A 16,906-nucleotide genomic window follows, 5' to 3' on the forward strand; every position below is an offset into this window, starting at 1 on the left:
ATATTATAATTTATAATTTATTATCGTTTTGTCCTCCATTTCGATCTTTTACATAACATAAAATGGATATCTGGAAAAAAAATTCAATCCACGACCGTGGGCGTCAGATTCGAACCTTAATCAAGAAAAGTAAGTAAACTTCATATAGGACGTTTAAGTCTATTGATATGAATGTGTTCCGATCGGCTACAGCTGATTCTGATTTATGCAAAAATCCACCCGATAATCTTGATGATCTTGTGATCTGCTACGATACTACATTAAAAGGGATTGGATCTTGACAAACACGCACCGCTTGTAACGAGAACGATAATAGAAAGACCACGCGTTCCATAGTCTCCCTCGCAGACGTTTTTAGTCTCGTCACGCAACGCTTCTGTAGGGACGAGCGTTGCGTGACGAGACTAAAAACGGCTGCGAGGGAGACTACACGTTCCATGGTTTACTGAAGAAATCAGGGTTTCAAAGCATGAAAGACGAAGAGCAGAGGAAAAATGGAGAAGGACTAAGTCTGCAGTAGACCTAGCTAACTTTAAAAAGAAAAGGAACTTAATAACTGCATTAATGGATAAAGCACGAGCTGATTTCTACACGGATTTCATTGCTGAAAATAATCACAACCAGGGTAAATTATTTCGTGTTGCACGTTCATTGCTGAAAAAGCCAATTTCTAATAGATTGCCAACTTCTATTGATGCTCCATGTTTTGTTAATAACTTGGGATCTTTCTTTGTTAAAAAAAGATATCCGAAATCCGAAGTCGTCTTGATGCTGAAGAGGTTTCCGTTCAATCTAGACCTGCTTCTCCTCTTCTTCCACCTGATGTTATTATGAGGGAGTTTAAAGATCTCACAAAGGAGGATGTCAAAGCCCTCATACAACACTCATCCAGGAAATCTTGTCCATTGGACCCAATGCCATCAAAGCTAATTGCGAAATGTGATGAGCTTCTACCCGTAATCACACTGTTAATTAACAAGTCCCTTAGGACTGGGGTTTTAATCAATCAATCAATCAATCAATCAATACTTTATTTACCCACGTAGCGTCAAGGAGCTCATAGGGCTCGTTCAAAATGAAAATACGTACGTGAGTACCTAGAGTATGGAAGGAGGCTCTAGTTACTCCGTTATTGAAGAAGCCTGGCGCCGACATCAACATATTTCAAAATTTTTAGACCAGTCGGTAACTTGTCGTTTTTGTCAAAGCTGGTTGAAAAAGCTGTTTTCAACCAAGTACAAAACCATCTTTGCGTCCACAACATCTATCCGGATCAGCAATTTGCTTACCGAAAGAATTACAGCACAGAAACACTTCTATTGAAAGTGAAAAACGATCTTCATGTGAATACAAACAAACAACATGTGACCCTGTTAATACTACTACACTTGAGTGCCGCATTTGACACAATAGATCATAAAGTGTTAATTGATTGTCTTAACACCAGATGCGGAATCTCAGATGCCGCTCTACAATGGTTCAAATCGTACCTACAAAATAGATCCCAACGTGTTACTGTCAATGGTGTCGAATCGCGATCATTTAGTTTGGAATTTGGTTTGACACAGTGGAGTTATCTTGGCCCACTGTTATTTACAATTTACGCTGGAGAGCTACTTGAGATCATCAACCCACACCTACCGACTGTAATGTGCTACGCTGACGACACTCAATTGTACATGTCTTTTAGTCCAAAGAAAGAAACTGGCGAGGTATAAGCCATGGCGAACATTGAAAAATGTATAAATGATATCCACAATTGGATGAAAGATGTCAAACTTAAATTGAATTCTGATAAAACTGAGCTGATACTTATTGGCACAAAACAATAACTAGCCAAAGTAAAAACTACGCACCTCAGTGTTGGAAACGACCAGATTACACCAAGTAAAGTAGTTAAGAACTTAGGGGTGTGACTAGACCCATCACTAACAATGAACACTCATATAAATAAAACCTGTAGTACAGCTTTTCACCTATATAATTAAGGTAGAATAAGGAAATATTTAACACAAGAATCGATTTGAAATTTTTTAATTCATTATTAATTTATAGTCGTATCGACTACTGCAATAGTTTATATTTTGAGCTGCCAGATTATCAAATCAATAAGTTACAAAGAGTGCAAAGTGCTGCGGCAAGGTTGATATTCATGGTTAGTAAATATTGTCACATTACTCCATTACTTTTTAAACTTCACTGGCTACCCATTCGTCAACGTATTTTATCTAAGATCCTTCTGATCACGAATAAGGCTGTTCATGGGCTTGCCCCTAATTATATACTAGAAGTAATTAAGTTAAAGACCCCTGGAAGGTACAGATTACGATCTTGTAATGATGATCTATTACTGGAATTACCAAAAGGGAAGATGTCTCCACACTCGGTTACCGATCTTTTCAAACAGCCGCACCAAAACTTTGGAATATTGTTCCATATTATATTAGAAATTCAAAATCGTTGAATCTTTTCAAAAAAATATTTAAAGACGTATTTATTTAAAGAAGCTTTTAGTTGTTAAATATCGAAGTACATTAGATTAGATTATATATTTTTTTGTACTTAAACTACATTATTCATGATACATTTTTAGATATTTTATTGACACATGTTTAGCATATATATTATTTCATTACAACATTTTTTCTTTTTCTATTTGTTGCTTTTTTTTCAGTTAGATTTTTGTAACATTTTAGTTTCTGCGCTGATGAAAATGAATATTGATATTAGCGCAATATAAGTTAATATTCATATGATGCACGATCCTCACAGTAGATAGCACTATTTAAGCAATAGCGAAAATCAGACCTGAAAAAAATCAGGCCTGTACGGGATTCGAACCACTGACCTGTGCGATACTAGTGCAGCGCTCTACCAATTGAGCTAACAAGCCAACTGGGAGCAGGCCGTTAAGTTGATTCGTAATAAACCCGTGAAAGTGATAAATGAGATACAATGAAATATATGAAGTTCATATATTTTGTACTGCGGTATTAGATACATATGATGCACGATCCTCGCAGTAGATAGCGCTATTTAAGCAATAGCGAAAATATAAATGATGTGTAGTAGCCAATCAAAATAGAGTTTGAAACTCATGATCGAAGTCTTTTAATAAAGAAATTAATCAAAATTGATTGTTATTCTGTGTTATCTCAACTTGTGTTTTCTAGGTTAACTATTTGAGATTGCACCTCTGTAAAGAAACGAAATCAACAAAAAAATAAATAAACAAAACAAAACTCAAAACAAAAATCACTTAAATAATCAGGTCTTAACAGACCTAGGATTTTGTAAATCAGTATCCACTGAAGCGCCAGTAACGCGAAAAGAAGAAAATGTAGAGAAAAAAAGTTAATAGCAGTACATGAAGAAAGTATGACCCACCCGCACTACATAGTATTATTACACGACTCGGGCAGTCAGAGGGCCAATAACTAAAATCGACCAATCAAAATGCTCTATTGCCGGTCCAATAAATATATATATCTTATTAGACGTTTTGTTGCGTAGTATCGCTGAGTATTTTTACGAGTTGTGCCGTATTTTGACTCACCCTACGGGCTCGTCAAAATACAAATAACGAGTAAAAATACTCAGCGATACTACACAACAAAACGTCTAATAAGTCATTTATTATATCCAACACGCCAAACTGTTATTTCAGTGCGGGCGAATTTCGCGTATATTTATTTACGGGGAGTGCGTGACAGAAGTATGCGAAGCGGAACGGAATTGGCGCGTTGTTGTGTTGCTGTTTCTATTTTCTTCATTAAATGAAGAAATTTTCTGGTCGTCAAGCTGTTTTTCTTCGTTCGATTCATCTAATAAACTTAGATCTATATTTGCCAGCCTTTCTGATTCTTCGTCGTCGTCGGAAATATGATTCAAATTGTCCGCCATTTGCTTTTTTTTTTCGTAACTACAATCCAATTCTTCGCTTGCGCGATGCGAGAAAACCTGTTTAACCGGTACTCTACAATAGACGAGTACAAATACCGCGTGATATTTGTACTCGTCTATTGCGTTATTTGTACTCGTCTAGCTGTAGTTGGATAATAATCTCTAAGTATTGGACCGGGCACTGTCCCGAATGGTCCCGAATGATACCGCACTTGTGTCCCTTTGAACTTCAGTCGTATAATAAATCTCTTATTAACCAAGCTTACTCGGGACCATACTGGAAGAATATCGGCCCTTGGTCTTATTTGTACGGACCTCGCTGCGCTCGGTCCGCACTGTCAAGACCTCGGCTCGATATTCTCCCAGTACGGCCCTCGCGCTTGGTCAATAAGATATATATACTATCTTACTTAGTGCTGCATTGTGTACGAATTTCCTACGCAAATTGAGGTTCCATTTCCTGGGTTCCAGTTTTTCCAAGTTGACTTCCAATCGCTGGCTCAACACTTTCTTGTATACAATGCAGGGTTGTATATGTCATAGCATTCTGTCTACAGTAACGCAAAATGGCGGATAGCTTCATTCAACTCAGCCAAGTTGTGCCAAATATGTTATCTTAACAAAGAACGTAATCCGAATATTTCGTCATAAAATGATAAAGGAGGAAGATAAGGATGAACTTCTGTGCAGGATCATAGAAAAACTCCAAAATAGCCCGCTTTTTCTGGACATCAAAGCGGATTTGCAAGTAAGCATTGGTTTATTTGTTCGGCTAGCTAGTTGCGGGGGTTAGGGGTGGGAGGTAGTTTTACTCATTTCTTTTACGAACGGCAGGGAATTTTAAATTTAGGATGTGTTTCTTGAGCATAGTAATTGCATGTAGTGACATATTCAAATATTTAATTTATTTACGACAGTACGACGAAACTAAAAAGGTGGTGTTACAAACTTGTGTGAACATTTCACATGACATTATGTCAACAAAAATAACAATCAAGTGAGATAGCGAAAGCCTATCAGTTTGTCGGAAGTCATTTGTAGTCTTACAGACATTTTATTTTCTTGTTTGTGAAAAGATCCTCTTCAATCCAGGGGTCTACCGTGGCCTGTAAGACCTCCTATACTACTATGATACTAATATGATGCTTATTCAAACCTGCAGAGAGCTGAATTACAGGTTTGTTACAATGAGATGTTGTTAAGGTTGAGAACAGACGTCGGCATTTTCTCAGGCGCCTCTGGCAGCCGCTTCAGTCCGTATCGATCTCACCTTCCCACCCATCCCACCCCAGGGGAGGACATCCATCACACAGTAATCTCATGTGTGGGAAATTAACGTCTCCTACCCCAACCCTACAGGAGACAGGACCTCCATTTATTCATCCCTATTTGAGAAGACTAGAATATCTAACCATTTCTTGATGTTATAGAAAGGTAGCAAATTCTTCTCAATTATTTCAAGACCTTGAGTGTTGGTCTGGCCGGGGCTTGAACCCTCGACCTCCCACACAACAGTCCAGCGCGCTATCCATTGAGCTAACTGGGCAGCGGTTATATAAGCGCCGTCTATGTGGCCTTCTAGCAACCTCTGCTGTTTGGGTCCCTTACACCACTTCTCCCTTTCCACCTATAACACCGTTGGCAGCCAGTTATGGAAAAATTCATTAAAATCACTGATTGAAGGAGTTCTAGCATGTTTTCCTTCTCCAATTCTCAGTCAAGATGTTGTAACGTGCTTAAAAATTCAGCCTGACTGATATTTAACTGATTCTTGATTTGATTTGATGATGGCACAGAAAGAAGTTGCAAAACCTCACATTCATGTGACAGACATGAAAGAGAGCATTCAAAATTACTTGAGAGACTCGGGATGGGAGGTCAAGCTACAGAATGCAGTCTACTTTCAGCTAAAGAGGTGAGGAAGACAGACTCTGCAGTGGTTTCAAAACAAGCCGGCGACCACCAGAGTTCCGCAGGCTACTTGATTGTATGTCATCAGCTACTCTGGTCATAACAGTCTGCTTATGACAAACAATCTCGATTATCACAGACGCCTACTTTTCCAGAGTCGGCTGCCTTCTTCAAAACATTTTTAAACCCTTGCTCTATTGCTACTGATATAAATAAAAATGCAAGTTTGCATAGAAAAGGAACTTCTGTGCTGCTTTTGTGGTGAAGACAAACAATGTCGCACTGTAGTTACTTCTATGAAAAATAGGTCAAAGCAATAATTGGACTGCCAAATTGAATTTAGAAAATGACAGCTGAACATAATTATTGCAAAACTTTTTCTCTCTAAAAAGTGGAATCAATCCAATGCTAATGGCTTGGAAGATTTTAGGGTTGCTTTCCACTTGTTTTATGATTGTCTTTACATAAAGTAGAAAAGGTTTCTTTTTGTTTTCCTTTTTTGGTAACTTAGTGAGGCTGGCATTATTGACACAAGCAAAAATGTCCAGCTGTTGGCTTCAGTTTAGGCTAGATTGTTATTGAGCCCTCTTGATACATAGTAGTCTTAAGTGAAATAATGCACTTTTTGTTAAGTAGATGTAATAAAATTTGGAAATTACATTTCTTTGTAGTTTACCAATGTCCTCAGCACAAGGCATTCCCCAGAACCATGTAAAGGAACCATTAGCATTTATTCGTAAGGCACAGGTATATATATATATAGTTTTTTTTTTTGTTTTTTTTTTGAGAATTAACATGGAATTAACTCTGAAGGTAGCTGTGTTTGGGGAAACTGAGAAATTTTATTTTCTTGACACATTTGATAACTAGTTGAAACTGCAGGGTAGCTGGACAACTGAACCAGTGCTTACTCGCAAATCCACTTTTGTATCCAGAGAAAGCAAGCTGTTTTCAATGATCCTGCACCTGACTTTATCCTTATCTTACCCCTTTGTCATTTTATGAAGAATTGTATGTTCTTGGTTAAGGTTACACATTTAGGATCTATTCAATGAGTTAAAAGCTGTCTGCTATTTTTCACTACTGTACAGTAGACAGAATGCTACAATGTATACAACACAGTATTTCATAGCTCCAGCAAATGCTGAGCCTGGAATTTGAAGTCAACTTGGAAAAACTAGTCGGATTAAGGGCTTAGGAATAAATATATTTTATTAGTATATACACACTCAGTGATCTTGGCGTTTCAGTCAAACTGATTGGTTCACTATCTCGGGCTAATCAACAATGTACACCTCCAAACGAGTGGATAATGTTACAGTAAAAAAAAAAAATAGCGGGCATAAACTCGCGTTTTGCTAAAGTTTCAGAAGCAGAAATTGCCTTTAAATGGCTTCCTTTTAATTTTGTTGAGATCACTTCATGTGTATATACTAAAACAATTATTCTTTTCAATCTCGGTGAATACTGGGTTTCGAGAATATTTACCTCACCATTTTGCGGCTTGGTAAATATTTAGCCACTATTCACCTCGATTTCAAAGAATAATTGTTAATTAGACATTTTGGAGTTTAGTATTGCTGAGTATTTATTGGATGTGCAATCTTTAGATGACCTACATGTACATGCACATGTTTAGAATTTTATATTAAATTTACCTTGTGAACTTTGTATAAATATCATTTTTTTTTTTATAGATGAACTGGGAGAAGAGGATTGTTAAGAGTATTAACAGCATGTGCACGGAGCTATCGCTTCCTCTGGCAAGAAAAGTAAAGTATAAACTGCCTTGAGCTAAAATTTCACAGTTAACATACTTAGAGGTTTCTATGATGCAAAATGTTGTCATATCTAGAGCTGAATGAAGTATATTATATAAGGGTCAGAAACTCATTAAATCGAAGTGTAATCTGTTTTCTTGCTTGGACTTTGCTTGAACTCTGCTGTGGGTACCATGTGATGGCCAAAGAAACTTTGTTACTGGTCTAAGAGTTTGTGATGTTGCCCTTCACTACAATATAACAGGGCTCAACTCTAACTTTCCAACTTACTAGCCAAGTAGCTAGTGACAACTTAGATGTTACAACAATTTCAGTTTGTTTACTAGTCAAACTTGCTAGTGGGAGTCAAAATCCACTAGCTAAAAATGAATTTCTACTAGTATGTGGCTAGTTCACCACTGTTAGTGTCGAGCCCTATATAATGATCAAGATAAAAGATGTTAGTAGTATATCAGATACATTGAAGAGTCTTTTGTGAACCCTTATTGCCTGACTTTATGCTTCAAAATACATGTAGCCATTGGAAGATTTTTCTTTTCCTTCAGAGGTCAGCAGCAGACCAGAGTGTCATTTCATCAAAGTTTGAAGTTTTAGGTGGTGAACTGGATGAAAAACGTAAGTTGATTGGGAAGGCCTGAGTAAGTTCATTTTTTGCATTGGTAATGTTTGTTGTATGAAGTAGTCAACAGAATTAAAGATTTAGGTGCTCTATATTGTAATCCAACTTCAATGCAGAGTAATGTCAAACATTTGTTTGCGTTTTTCTCATTGCCATGTTCCCACCAATAACATAGCTCTATTTTCTGCCTTTAAAAGCACACACAACCCACATTTCCTCCATTCACTCCAATGAAGGGCTAACGCTTGAAACATCAGCTTTTGCAATCGTTACAGTGGCCAATTTACCATTTCAACATTGTTGATATATCCAAATTATAATTTCAAACATGCTCTGTGACTCTATATGTGGCTATTTTAAGTTGATACGTATTTCTCTTTTGTGTGCAGAAATGGAAAAGATCAAACCAGTCTATGCTCCAAAGGACTTTTTTGAGGTGAGGTCATGGGTGAATAAGGATGAGGTATATCCAGGCAGAAATCTTATTAAGATATTATTAAGATTCTTAATAGATTCCTCCTAGGATTCTTACAGAGATTCTTTGTCTAGAATCTTACAAGATCTTGTAAGATCCCACACCGTATGATATATTTACAAGACTATCACAACATTTATTCAAGAGCCTTATAGATCTACAAGATCTTCTAGATTATAATCACAAGATTCTAAAAAGATCTTGTAAGGTCTTGCAAGATCCTTTAACAAGAGTCTTACAAATTCTAAAAGTTCTAATCCACTTGTCTGAATAGGTATGTGGTATTAAGTTTGCAAACAAGGTTGATTTGCAAAGCTTTTCAAGAATTTCATACACCTAATGCCAGGGTCATCACATTTCCAATGATACTATAAAAAAATTTTGTTGAGCATTGTAAGCAACTTTGTGCACTTTTTATTACTAAACAATGGTTCTGCCTTCCAGGCCCTTATCAGCATTGAAAATCCAAGCTTTACACCACTTCGCAAGACCCCAAGGTATGAAGGACTTGAATTGGAGTGCTTAGCTATAGACTGACATTATGCTGTACCATTAGTGCACGTATGTTACATGTTATTGAGTGAAAAATATTATTCAATTTTCAAACTTATCTACAGGTGTAGGTTTCTTAAATTTACAAGCATTCCCAAATTTAATGCTCATACTCAAGGCTCATTGAATAAATGCTGTGCTTGATGTTAAAAATTTTGATATGAAACTTTAAAATTCTGAAATAGTTACAGTAACAGTATAAATTTGATATTAAAATTGGTTGTGGACACCCCTGACCATCATAGCTTTGTTTGATGAAAGCCTTACATGTAAGAGTACTAAATTCATGTGGAATCATGACTTTGTAATGTATTTGGCAGTGCTATTTAAAAATCTGGAAATCGGTGTGTTAATGTGTCAATGTGGTTTAAATACTTTACTTTGCAAAATATAGTCAATTAACTCCATGTCTTGGATACTGTAACCCATAATAAACGAGTGTTTGGATTTTGAATTTGTTCTTGATAGTAAATAATTTGACCTTTATTTTGTAACTACAGCTTAATCAAAGGATGGGGTTTAATGAAGATTCAACTGTATACAAAATCCCTTCAAGATATGGTATGGTCTTCCAACTTATCATCAACGTCATTCAGTTGTTAATCTTTTTGCTAGTCTTTGCCATCCATAGAAGGTTGTACATTTTCTTCTGTCAGCTTTGTTCTTTTTGTATGGGGCCAGTTGTTCATAGAAAGGACTAGCAGTCACTTTAAAACAATCCTATGTTGATTGGGATAACATTGTATTCATTTTTCGTGAGTAACTGTATGGTTTAATTGTGTATTTTTTTGCCAGAAAATTCTTTATAAAGAATTGGACCCAGGAAATTCTCACAGTGGGGTGGATGATGCCCTCCTTGAAAGCACCTCGTGTGGTAAATGTTGTTTTAAATTTTTGGATTTGTACCCTCTCCTCCCTTTCCTTTCCCCTTTCCATCCGACTCTTACACTCTGATTTCCCAAACTCGTCATCATTCTCTCCGCCCCCAAATTTCATTTTCTACCTATCCTCAGCCCTTTTCCTATCATTCCTCTCACTTCCTAGCTACAATTTGAAGTGAATATTCTCTAGTTTCTCCTACAACATCACCCCTGAATCACAAGACTTAAAGGAACATGATCACCAACTAAGGAAGCTCTTGATCGTGAAACAAATTCTCCTTCTCAGCACCATAGGAAATGTAAAGAGATCAGTATGGAGAATATGCATACTGTTGTTAGGGTAGAAATAGTTAGAGCAAATCATTCTAACCTACCTTTTCCTTGTAATGATTTGTCATCTAGATTCATTTGCAACTGATTGGAATAAGATTGGAAGGAAAGGTTTGGAATCATTTTCTGTTGAATTATACGGGTTTATTCACCAAGCTTCAAACATTTCCAGGCATTCCTGCCACTGATTTTTTACCAATTTGCGATAATAAGTCAACTGAGTTATCTATAAGCTTCATCTTCATCCGGGTCTTCATCAAATCAGAGTCATTAACTTTGTCATTACATGCACTCTTGTAAGAGAGACGTAGGACCATCTTCTTGTTAGCAAAATGATGGTATGACAATTAAGACGCAAGCAACGCCTCTTTCGAGATGTCTTTCAAATTTATGTGTGCAATCTTCATCACATATACGAAAAGAATCGATGAACAGAAAATTAGGACTGAAAGATTTAAAAACTTGGAAAACTTTGAGTCAGTTTGATCAACATTTCTCCAGACCAATTATTGTTGCCATTACTTCCCTTTTGACTATCAGCCAGTTCCATAACATCAAACAGACTAACACGTGATCATTTAGAGTTCTGCACAAGCTCTAGACAAGTGTAGCTATACAAGCTCAAGTTTTATGTGCAGATGCAACGTCATAGCCTTAAAACCATATAGTTTACTATAACACTGCCACACAGCAGAAAATCATTACTTCATGAAAGGTAATCTTCAACACTGGTAGTTTTTGAAACCACATGTACCGTAACCTAGCCACTCAGCAGAAAATTATTACAGAAAGGTAATCTTCAACACTGGGTTTTCAACAGTAATTCAACATGGAAGTGCTCCAATTGCCAGACAGTATGCCAAACATGGCTGCCCCACGGGGCTGAGGAGGGAACTTTGGTGTCTTATACTGGGTCTGGAGGTTGATGATGTGGTATGTCACTTCCATGCTCTCATTTTCCTTACCGTGTCTGCCCTACAATGCATATGATTTTAGTTCAGAGAATTTGTTATTGGATCAACTAATAGTTCCTTAAGTTAATTGATATTTTTCTTTGTTCTTTTTGAAAACCAACCGCTTTATACAGGGTGACGCTTAATACGGTGCCGCCTAATACGGGTTCGACTGTGTGAAGCTTTTGATCTGAACCCCAGTACACTACGTGCTAATCTTAAGGCCATCATGTTCCTCATAGCCTTAGTATTATTTCACTTGTTTGTTTTTGTTTTTGTCTTTTTAATGTGTTTAATTTTAAACAACAAACATATGAAATACATATATATGAACTGCGGTTATGAAACGTATATGTGCACGATCCTTCGCAGTAAAGCACTATTTAAGCAATAGTGAAAATCAGACCTGGAAAAAAAAAAAAAAAAAAAAAAATCCCGTACAGGCCTGAATTTTTTTCAGGTCTGATTTTCACTATTGCTTAAATAGTGCTTTACTGCGAAGGATCGTGCACATATACGTTTCACAACCGCAGTTCATATATATGTATTTCATATGTTTGTTGTTTGATTTATCATCTTACGGGTTTATGTCGAATTAATTTGATGGCCTGCTCCCAGTTGGCTTGTTAGCTCAATTGGTAGAGCGCTGCACTAGTATCGCAGAGGTCAGTGGTTCGTATCCCGTACAGGCCTGAATTTTTTTTCAGGTCTGATTTTCACTATTGCTTAAATAGTGCTTTACTGCGAAGGATCGTGCACATATACGTGTTTAATTTTGTTTGCAGGACCTGTTATATTTTCAGCAGCTGAAGCAATATGTTATTGAGTATGATATGTTGGTGGACAGCCTCATAACGAAGGTAAGATGGTCACAGACCTCATTCAGTTAGCATGCATTTTGTTTTCTGTCACTAACAGTGTCTTTGTTATTTCTCACGCACACCGAGCATTATTTCTTCCAAGCGTAGGATTTATGAAGTTAATGCTTTCAGAAATAATTAAGTAACCTTGTACCCAGTGCTCGAGCCAACAAATGAGCCCGCGAAAAACAAGTGGGGTTACCTAGCCGTTTCTCTGCAGTCGCTATTTCTCGTCTGCTCTTAAATTTGTCTCTTCAGACTGAGAACTTGTAGCAGGTTATGGAAAAGTAAATAGAAAATTGCAGTACTCGTAAACTGCAAATTTTTATTCAACATCATACAGTAAACAATTTAAAGAGTTTGGTTAGAACAAATTTCTTTCTTTCAACTGTTCTTCGTGCATCCAAATGTACATGAAAGAGTGAGTAACCTCATGGTGCAATTTCAGCTTTTGACAAATTTGTAAATCTGCTTTTTGTTTTCATTTCTTTTTTTTAAGAATTTTGGAATTCAGTGATAAATTTTACTTAAGTCTATCAGACATGAAACATCTTTGACTGTGTTGAAAATAGTACTGTTAATATGTGATTGATATTTAAAGATATTTGAATCAATTGTCAGAAAATTATTGTTAATTTTATATTTTTTTTCTTATTTGTCTTTAAAACCGTTTTTAGATTTTTTTTGTCTAACGAGAAATTAGAACGCCTGTAGGTCAACGCGTTACACGGAAAGCAATAATATCTATCTAAAACTACGAGACATTAAAAACCGTTATTTACGAAAATCATTCAGAATCTGAGCCATAATAAAATTCTTCGTCAAATAATTCTTCGTCCGTGGGAACAAAGTCGTCGTAGAAATCAAATCTTTCTGAAACGGATGGGCATTTTCTAAACCAAACCCCAACAAGTTGTGACGGTAGAAGCAACACCATTTTTTTCCATCGCGGTAAAACTTGGAGTATCTTAACGAAAGAACGGCATGCAAAGTAGATAAACAAGACTGTAGTGCCTACGACGGCGAGAACGGAGATCAGAACTGAAAGGAAAGGGATCGTAGACACAAAGATTACTCCAAGGAATACTGCTGATGCAGTGGTGAAGATGACGATGAGCGAGACGGAAAGAAACGTCAGGAAAAGGAAGATTGGAAAGAAACCAAGGAATGATACAAAAGCCAAGAACATCGCAATTACTGGGTGTCTTTTCGCAAAATCTTTGAATCGTCGAATTCTTCCCAAGACTTGGCATTGAAGGTCTTCTGCGCGTTTTTCCACAGCTCGAAGACTGGCGGAAGGGAACCATTTTGGCAAGAGGAAGTCAACATTCTCGACCTCAATCATTTCAAGTGTACCCTGTTTAAAAAAAAAAGACACACCGTCAGAAACGGAAACGACGACGCTCATAAAACACCTAGCGGCCAGGTGTTCAGGCTGAGGTAAAGAATTGGAACCACCCCCTTGGACCACACTCGAATGACCAGCCCAGAACAGGACAAGGTGGAGGAGAAAGATCGTCGATGGCCCATGGTCTAAGGGGGGAACTAAAGGAGTATATACTTTACGCAGTAAAACCGTGTAATCGCCGATTATTTTCAACACCCATTTGAAACAGCTTCAATCAACCCGAGCCATTAAAGCGTTCGTGCAGTGTAACTCTGCTCCTTCTTACCCACACGTAGCAACCACAATTACAATGCTTGCAATATGCAAAAATATCTCTGTTCCCCACTGGCTCAATTCAGCACGCTAACAAATCTCACTTGTAGTGCGAAGTGTCAGTTTGAACCTTCGAACGTCAAACAATGACTTTATTATAATTGTTACGTGTGGATTACAGCAAAGACCGTCAGGCCTTGCGTTGCGCGCGTGCAGATTTGTCTTCGATATTATGCTCTTTGCCGTATAGTTTATGAGGCAAAATTTGTTTTTACTCGTGGAAAGGCGCACAAAAATATTTTAGGTTCTCTCTTGCTTTACAGAGTAATGCATTGGGTTCTAACACATTTGAACCCAAGACAAATTTTTAAAGCAGTTACATGAAAGGCTAATTCTTCCTCTCCTCGCGTTTCTCGCGCTTGCCTTTGATTGCAAATGTTTCCAAGATGTTAGCGTGGTGCTTAGAACTGTGGGAGTGAGGCGCACCAACTTTTCGAGCGCCTCACTCCCACAGCTCCGGGCTCGTAACTCGTAGTCTCCCAGTCTACCCTTCATTTTGTGCCAGGTGCGTGTTTCATCGCATGCAGCGCCAGTAATCAGCGGTCATTCTGTAAACTTTGTTTTTTTTTGTGTTGTTGTTGTTTCTGATGATCTTGCTCTTGTGGCACAAAAAACCGAGTTTAAAATTTTCCACAGATCTGAGAGACTAAACTCCTTCAACTCTTTAACTCTATTAACCTTTCCTTATTTATATTAACATTAAATTTAGTAGCCCTAAAAATCTAGCATCCTTTTTCTTATAGTATCACTGTTGAATCAAACTTTAAGGTCATGAGAATAAACGAAATGATCATGAACTAAAACAGCTCTTGATTGTCAAACAAATTCTCCTTGTCAGCACCTTAGGAAGTGTTTAGAGAACAGTATAGAGAATATGCATTCTGATGCTTGGCTGTAAAGGGTTAACATCTAACACCATACGCGTCGTATATAAACAGATAATTTGAATATATCATCAAAGTTGAAATGGTAAATTGGCTACCGTTACGATTATAAAAGCTGACGTTTCGAGCGTTAGCCCTTCGTCGGAGCGAATAGAGGAATTGTGGGTTGTGTGTACTTTTAAAGGCAGAAAATGGAGCTACGTTATTGGTGGGAACATGGCCACGAGAGAAACACGAATAAATTAGTGGAATGAAAAGCGTTCGTTGATGCCTGTGGGATTTAGAATGCCGGTTTGAAAGATGAGCTTTTGCTCAAGATTTTTACGGCTTTCCGTGCTACCTAAGTGTAAGGAAAGACCGCAGATTGCCATATGTTGCTTAGAATGATTAGGTAAACTGAAAATGTCTAGCGACTGGTTTCGATGTGTCCTTGTCATTCCTCTCCACGTCGCGAAGGTGTTCTCGGAATCTGTCACCTAGTCTTCTGCCTGTTTCGCCGATGTAGATCTTTTTGCGATAAGTGCAAGTTATGCAATAGATTACATTGGCGGAGGAGCACGTGAAGTGATCGGTGATCTTAATGGATCATTTAGCTCCCGATATTCTATTAGTGTTGTGAATGAAAGGACACGTTTTGCATCGTGCACGAGCGCATTTAAAAGTGCCTGGTTGGTCATTAGTCTGAAAAGAACTTCTGACCAAAAAAATGCCTATGTTTTTGTCGCGTTTGAATGAAATGAGCGGAGGCTGCGAAAAGATAGTGCTTGTCTCTGGATCGTTTTGAAGTAATTTAAAGTTTTTAAGAATGATGGATTTAACTGAGTGGTTGTGAGGGTGAAACGTGAGAGTGAATGGAATGCGGTCGGAATCTTCCTTTTGTGACGTTTGTTGTGCTGAATGTCGATCAATAAGTTGGGCGCGGTGGTAACCCGCTTGAATGACAGAATCAGGGTAACCACGTTTATCGAAAAACTGGCACATGGACTCTGATTTGTGGTGGAAATCAGAGTCATCGCTACATAAACGACGAAGTCTGAGAAAAAGGAATCGAATTCTTAACGTGAGATGGATGCGAAGACGAATACAACAAGTAATTATGCGAGTCTGTTGGTTTGTAATACACACTAGTGCATAAACCATTGCCTTCAATTGAAACTTTGATGTCTAAAAAGGATAAAGAATTGTCAGGTATTTCCCAGGTATATTTCAGAGTCGGGTGAAGAGAATTTACTGCGGTTATGAATTGAGTCAGCTCCTCTCTGGTAGAGGAGGTGGCGCCAATACAGTCGTCGATGTAGCGACCGTAGAGTTCAGGTTTGGAGCCGTTGTATTGGCTGAAAAATTGATGTTCGACAAAACCTACAAAAAGATTGGCATAGCTAGGTCCCATTTTGGTACCCATGGCTACACCATTGGTTTGATTGAAAAAGTTATCCCCGAATGAAAAACAATTGAGTGTGAGCACTAGTTCGGCTAACTGTAGTAGTGTTTCAGATTTAGGTTCCTTAACAGTACGTTGATCAAAAAAATGTTTAAGGGCTAGAAGACCGTCGCCATTAGGAATGACAGTGTAAAGAGACGTAATATCCATGGTGAAAGGAAGTTTGTTTTGGCCAAGGAAATTAAAGTCGCGACAAATTTGAATAGCGTGTTGGCTGTCTTTAATATATGATGGTAAAGTTTTGACGATGGGAGCCATAATTTTGTCTAGATAGCTGGAGATAAGTTCGGTAGGGCAACTGCAAGCCGAAACAATGAGCCGACCCGGGTTGTTAGGTTTGTGAATTTTAGGTAAAAAGTAAATACGAGAATTTCTAGGAGTGGTTATGTTGAGATTTTTTGCTGTGGCCGGCAATTCTTGTTTAGTTATTAGTTGGTTGATCGTATTCTTGACGTTGTTTTGATTGCTGGCAGTGAGGTCTTTGTCGACCTTTTGATAAAAAGAGGTGTCAGAAAGTTGCCGCAAAAACAGAAACTATTTTACTGATGGATGAATATGTAGTTTGAAATATTGCCAAGTCTCCAGACCAATTTTGC

The 16,906-nt window shown here is 37.7% G+C and overlaps 1 protein-coding gene across 1 annotated transcript in view; it reads left to right on the forward strand.

Annotated features, from left to right (window-relative positions):
- Window positions 1–4,440: 4,440 nt before the first annotated feature.
- Window positions 4,441–16,906, forward strand: part of LOC111327897 (TBC1 domain family member 19) — a 19,223-nt gene continuing 6,757 nt past the window's right edge. Inside the window, exons 1-12 of the mRNA XM_022932211.2 lie at window positions 4,441–4,651; window positions 5,700–5,818; window positions 6,486–6,561; window positions 7,512–7,586; window positions 8,141–8,210; window positions 8,604–8,650; window positions 9,134–9,186; window positions 9,742–9,802; window positions 10,037–10,115; window positions 10,525–10,563; window positions 11,273–11,385; window positions 12,191–12,265. Coding sequence (XP_022787946.2) covers window positions 4,556–4,651; window positions 5,700–5,818; window positions 6,486–6,561; window positions 7,512–7,586; window positions 8,141–8,210; window positions 8,604–8,650; window positions 9,134–9,186; window positions 9,742–9,802; window positions 10,037–10,115; window positions 10,525–10,563; window positions 11,273–11,385; window positions 12,191–12,265 — 903 coding nt within the window. The 5' untranslated portion in view covers window positions 4,441–4,555. The remainder of the gene's footprint in view (window positions 4,652–5,699; window positions 5,819–6,485; window positions 6,562–7,511; window positions 7,587–8,140; window positions 8,211–8,603; window positions 8,651–9,133; window positions 9,187–9,741; window positions 9,803–10,036; window positions 10,116–10,524; window positions 10,564–11,272; window positions 11,386–12,190; window positions 12,266–16,906) is intronic.

The sequence above is a fragment of the Stylophora pistillata genome, chromosome 9 (assembly GCF_964205215.1).
Source record: "Stylophora pistillata chromosome 9, jaStyPist1.2, whole genome shotgun sequence".
Lineage (NCBI taxonomy): Eukaryota > Metazoa > Cnidaria > Anthozoa > Scleractinia > Pocilloporidae > Stylophora > Stylophora pistillata.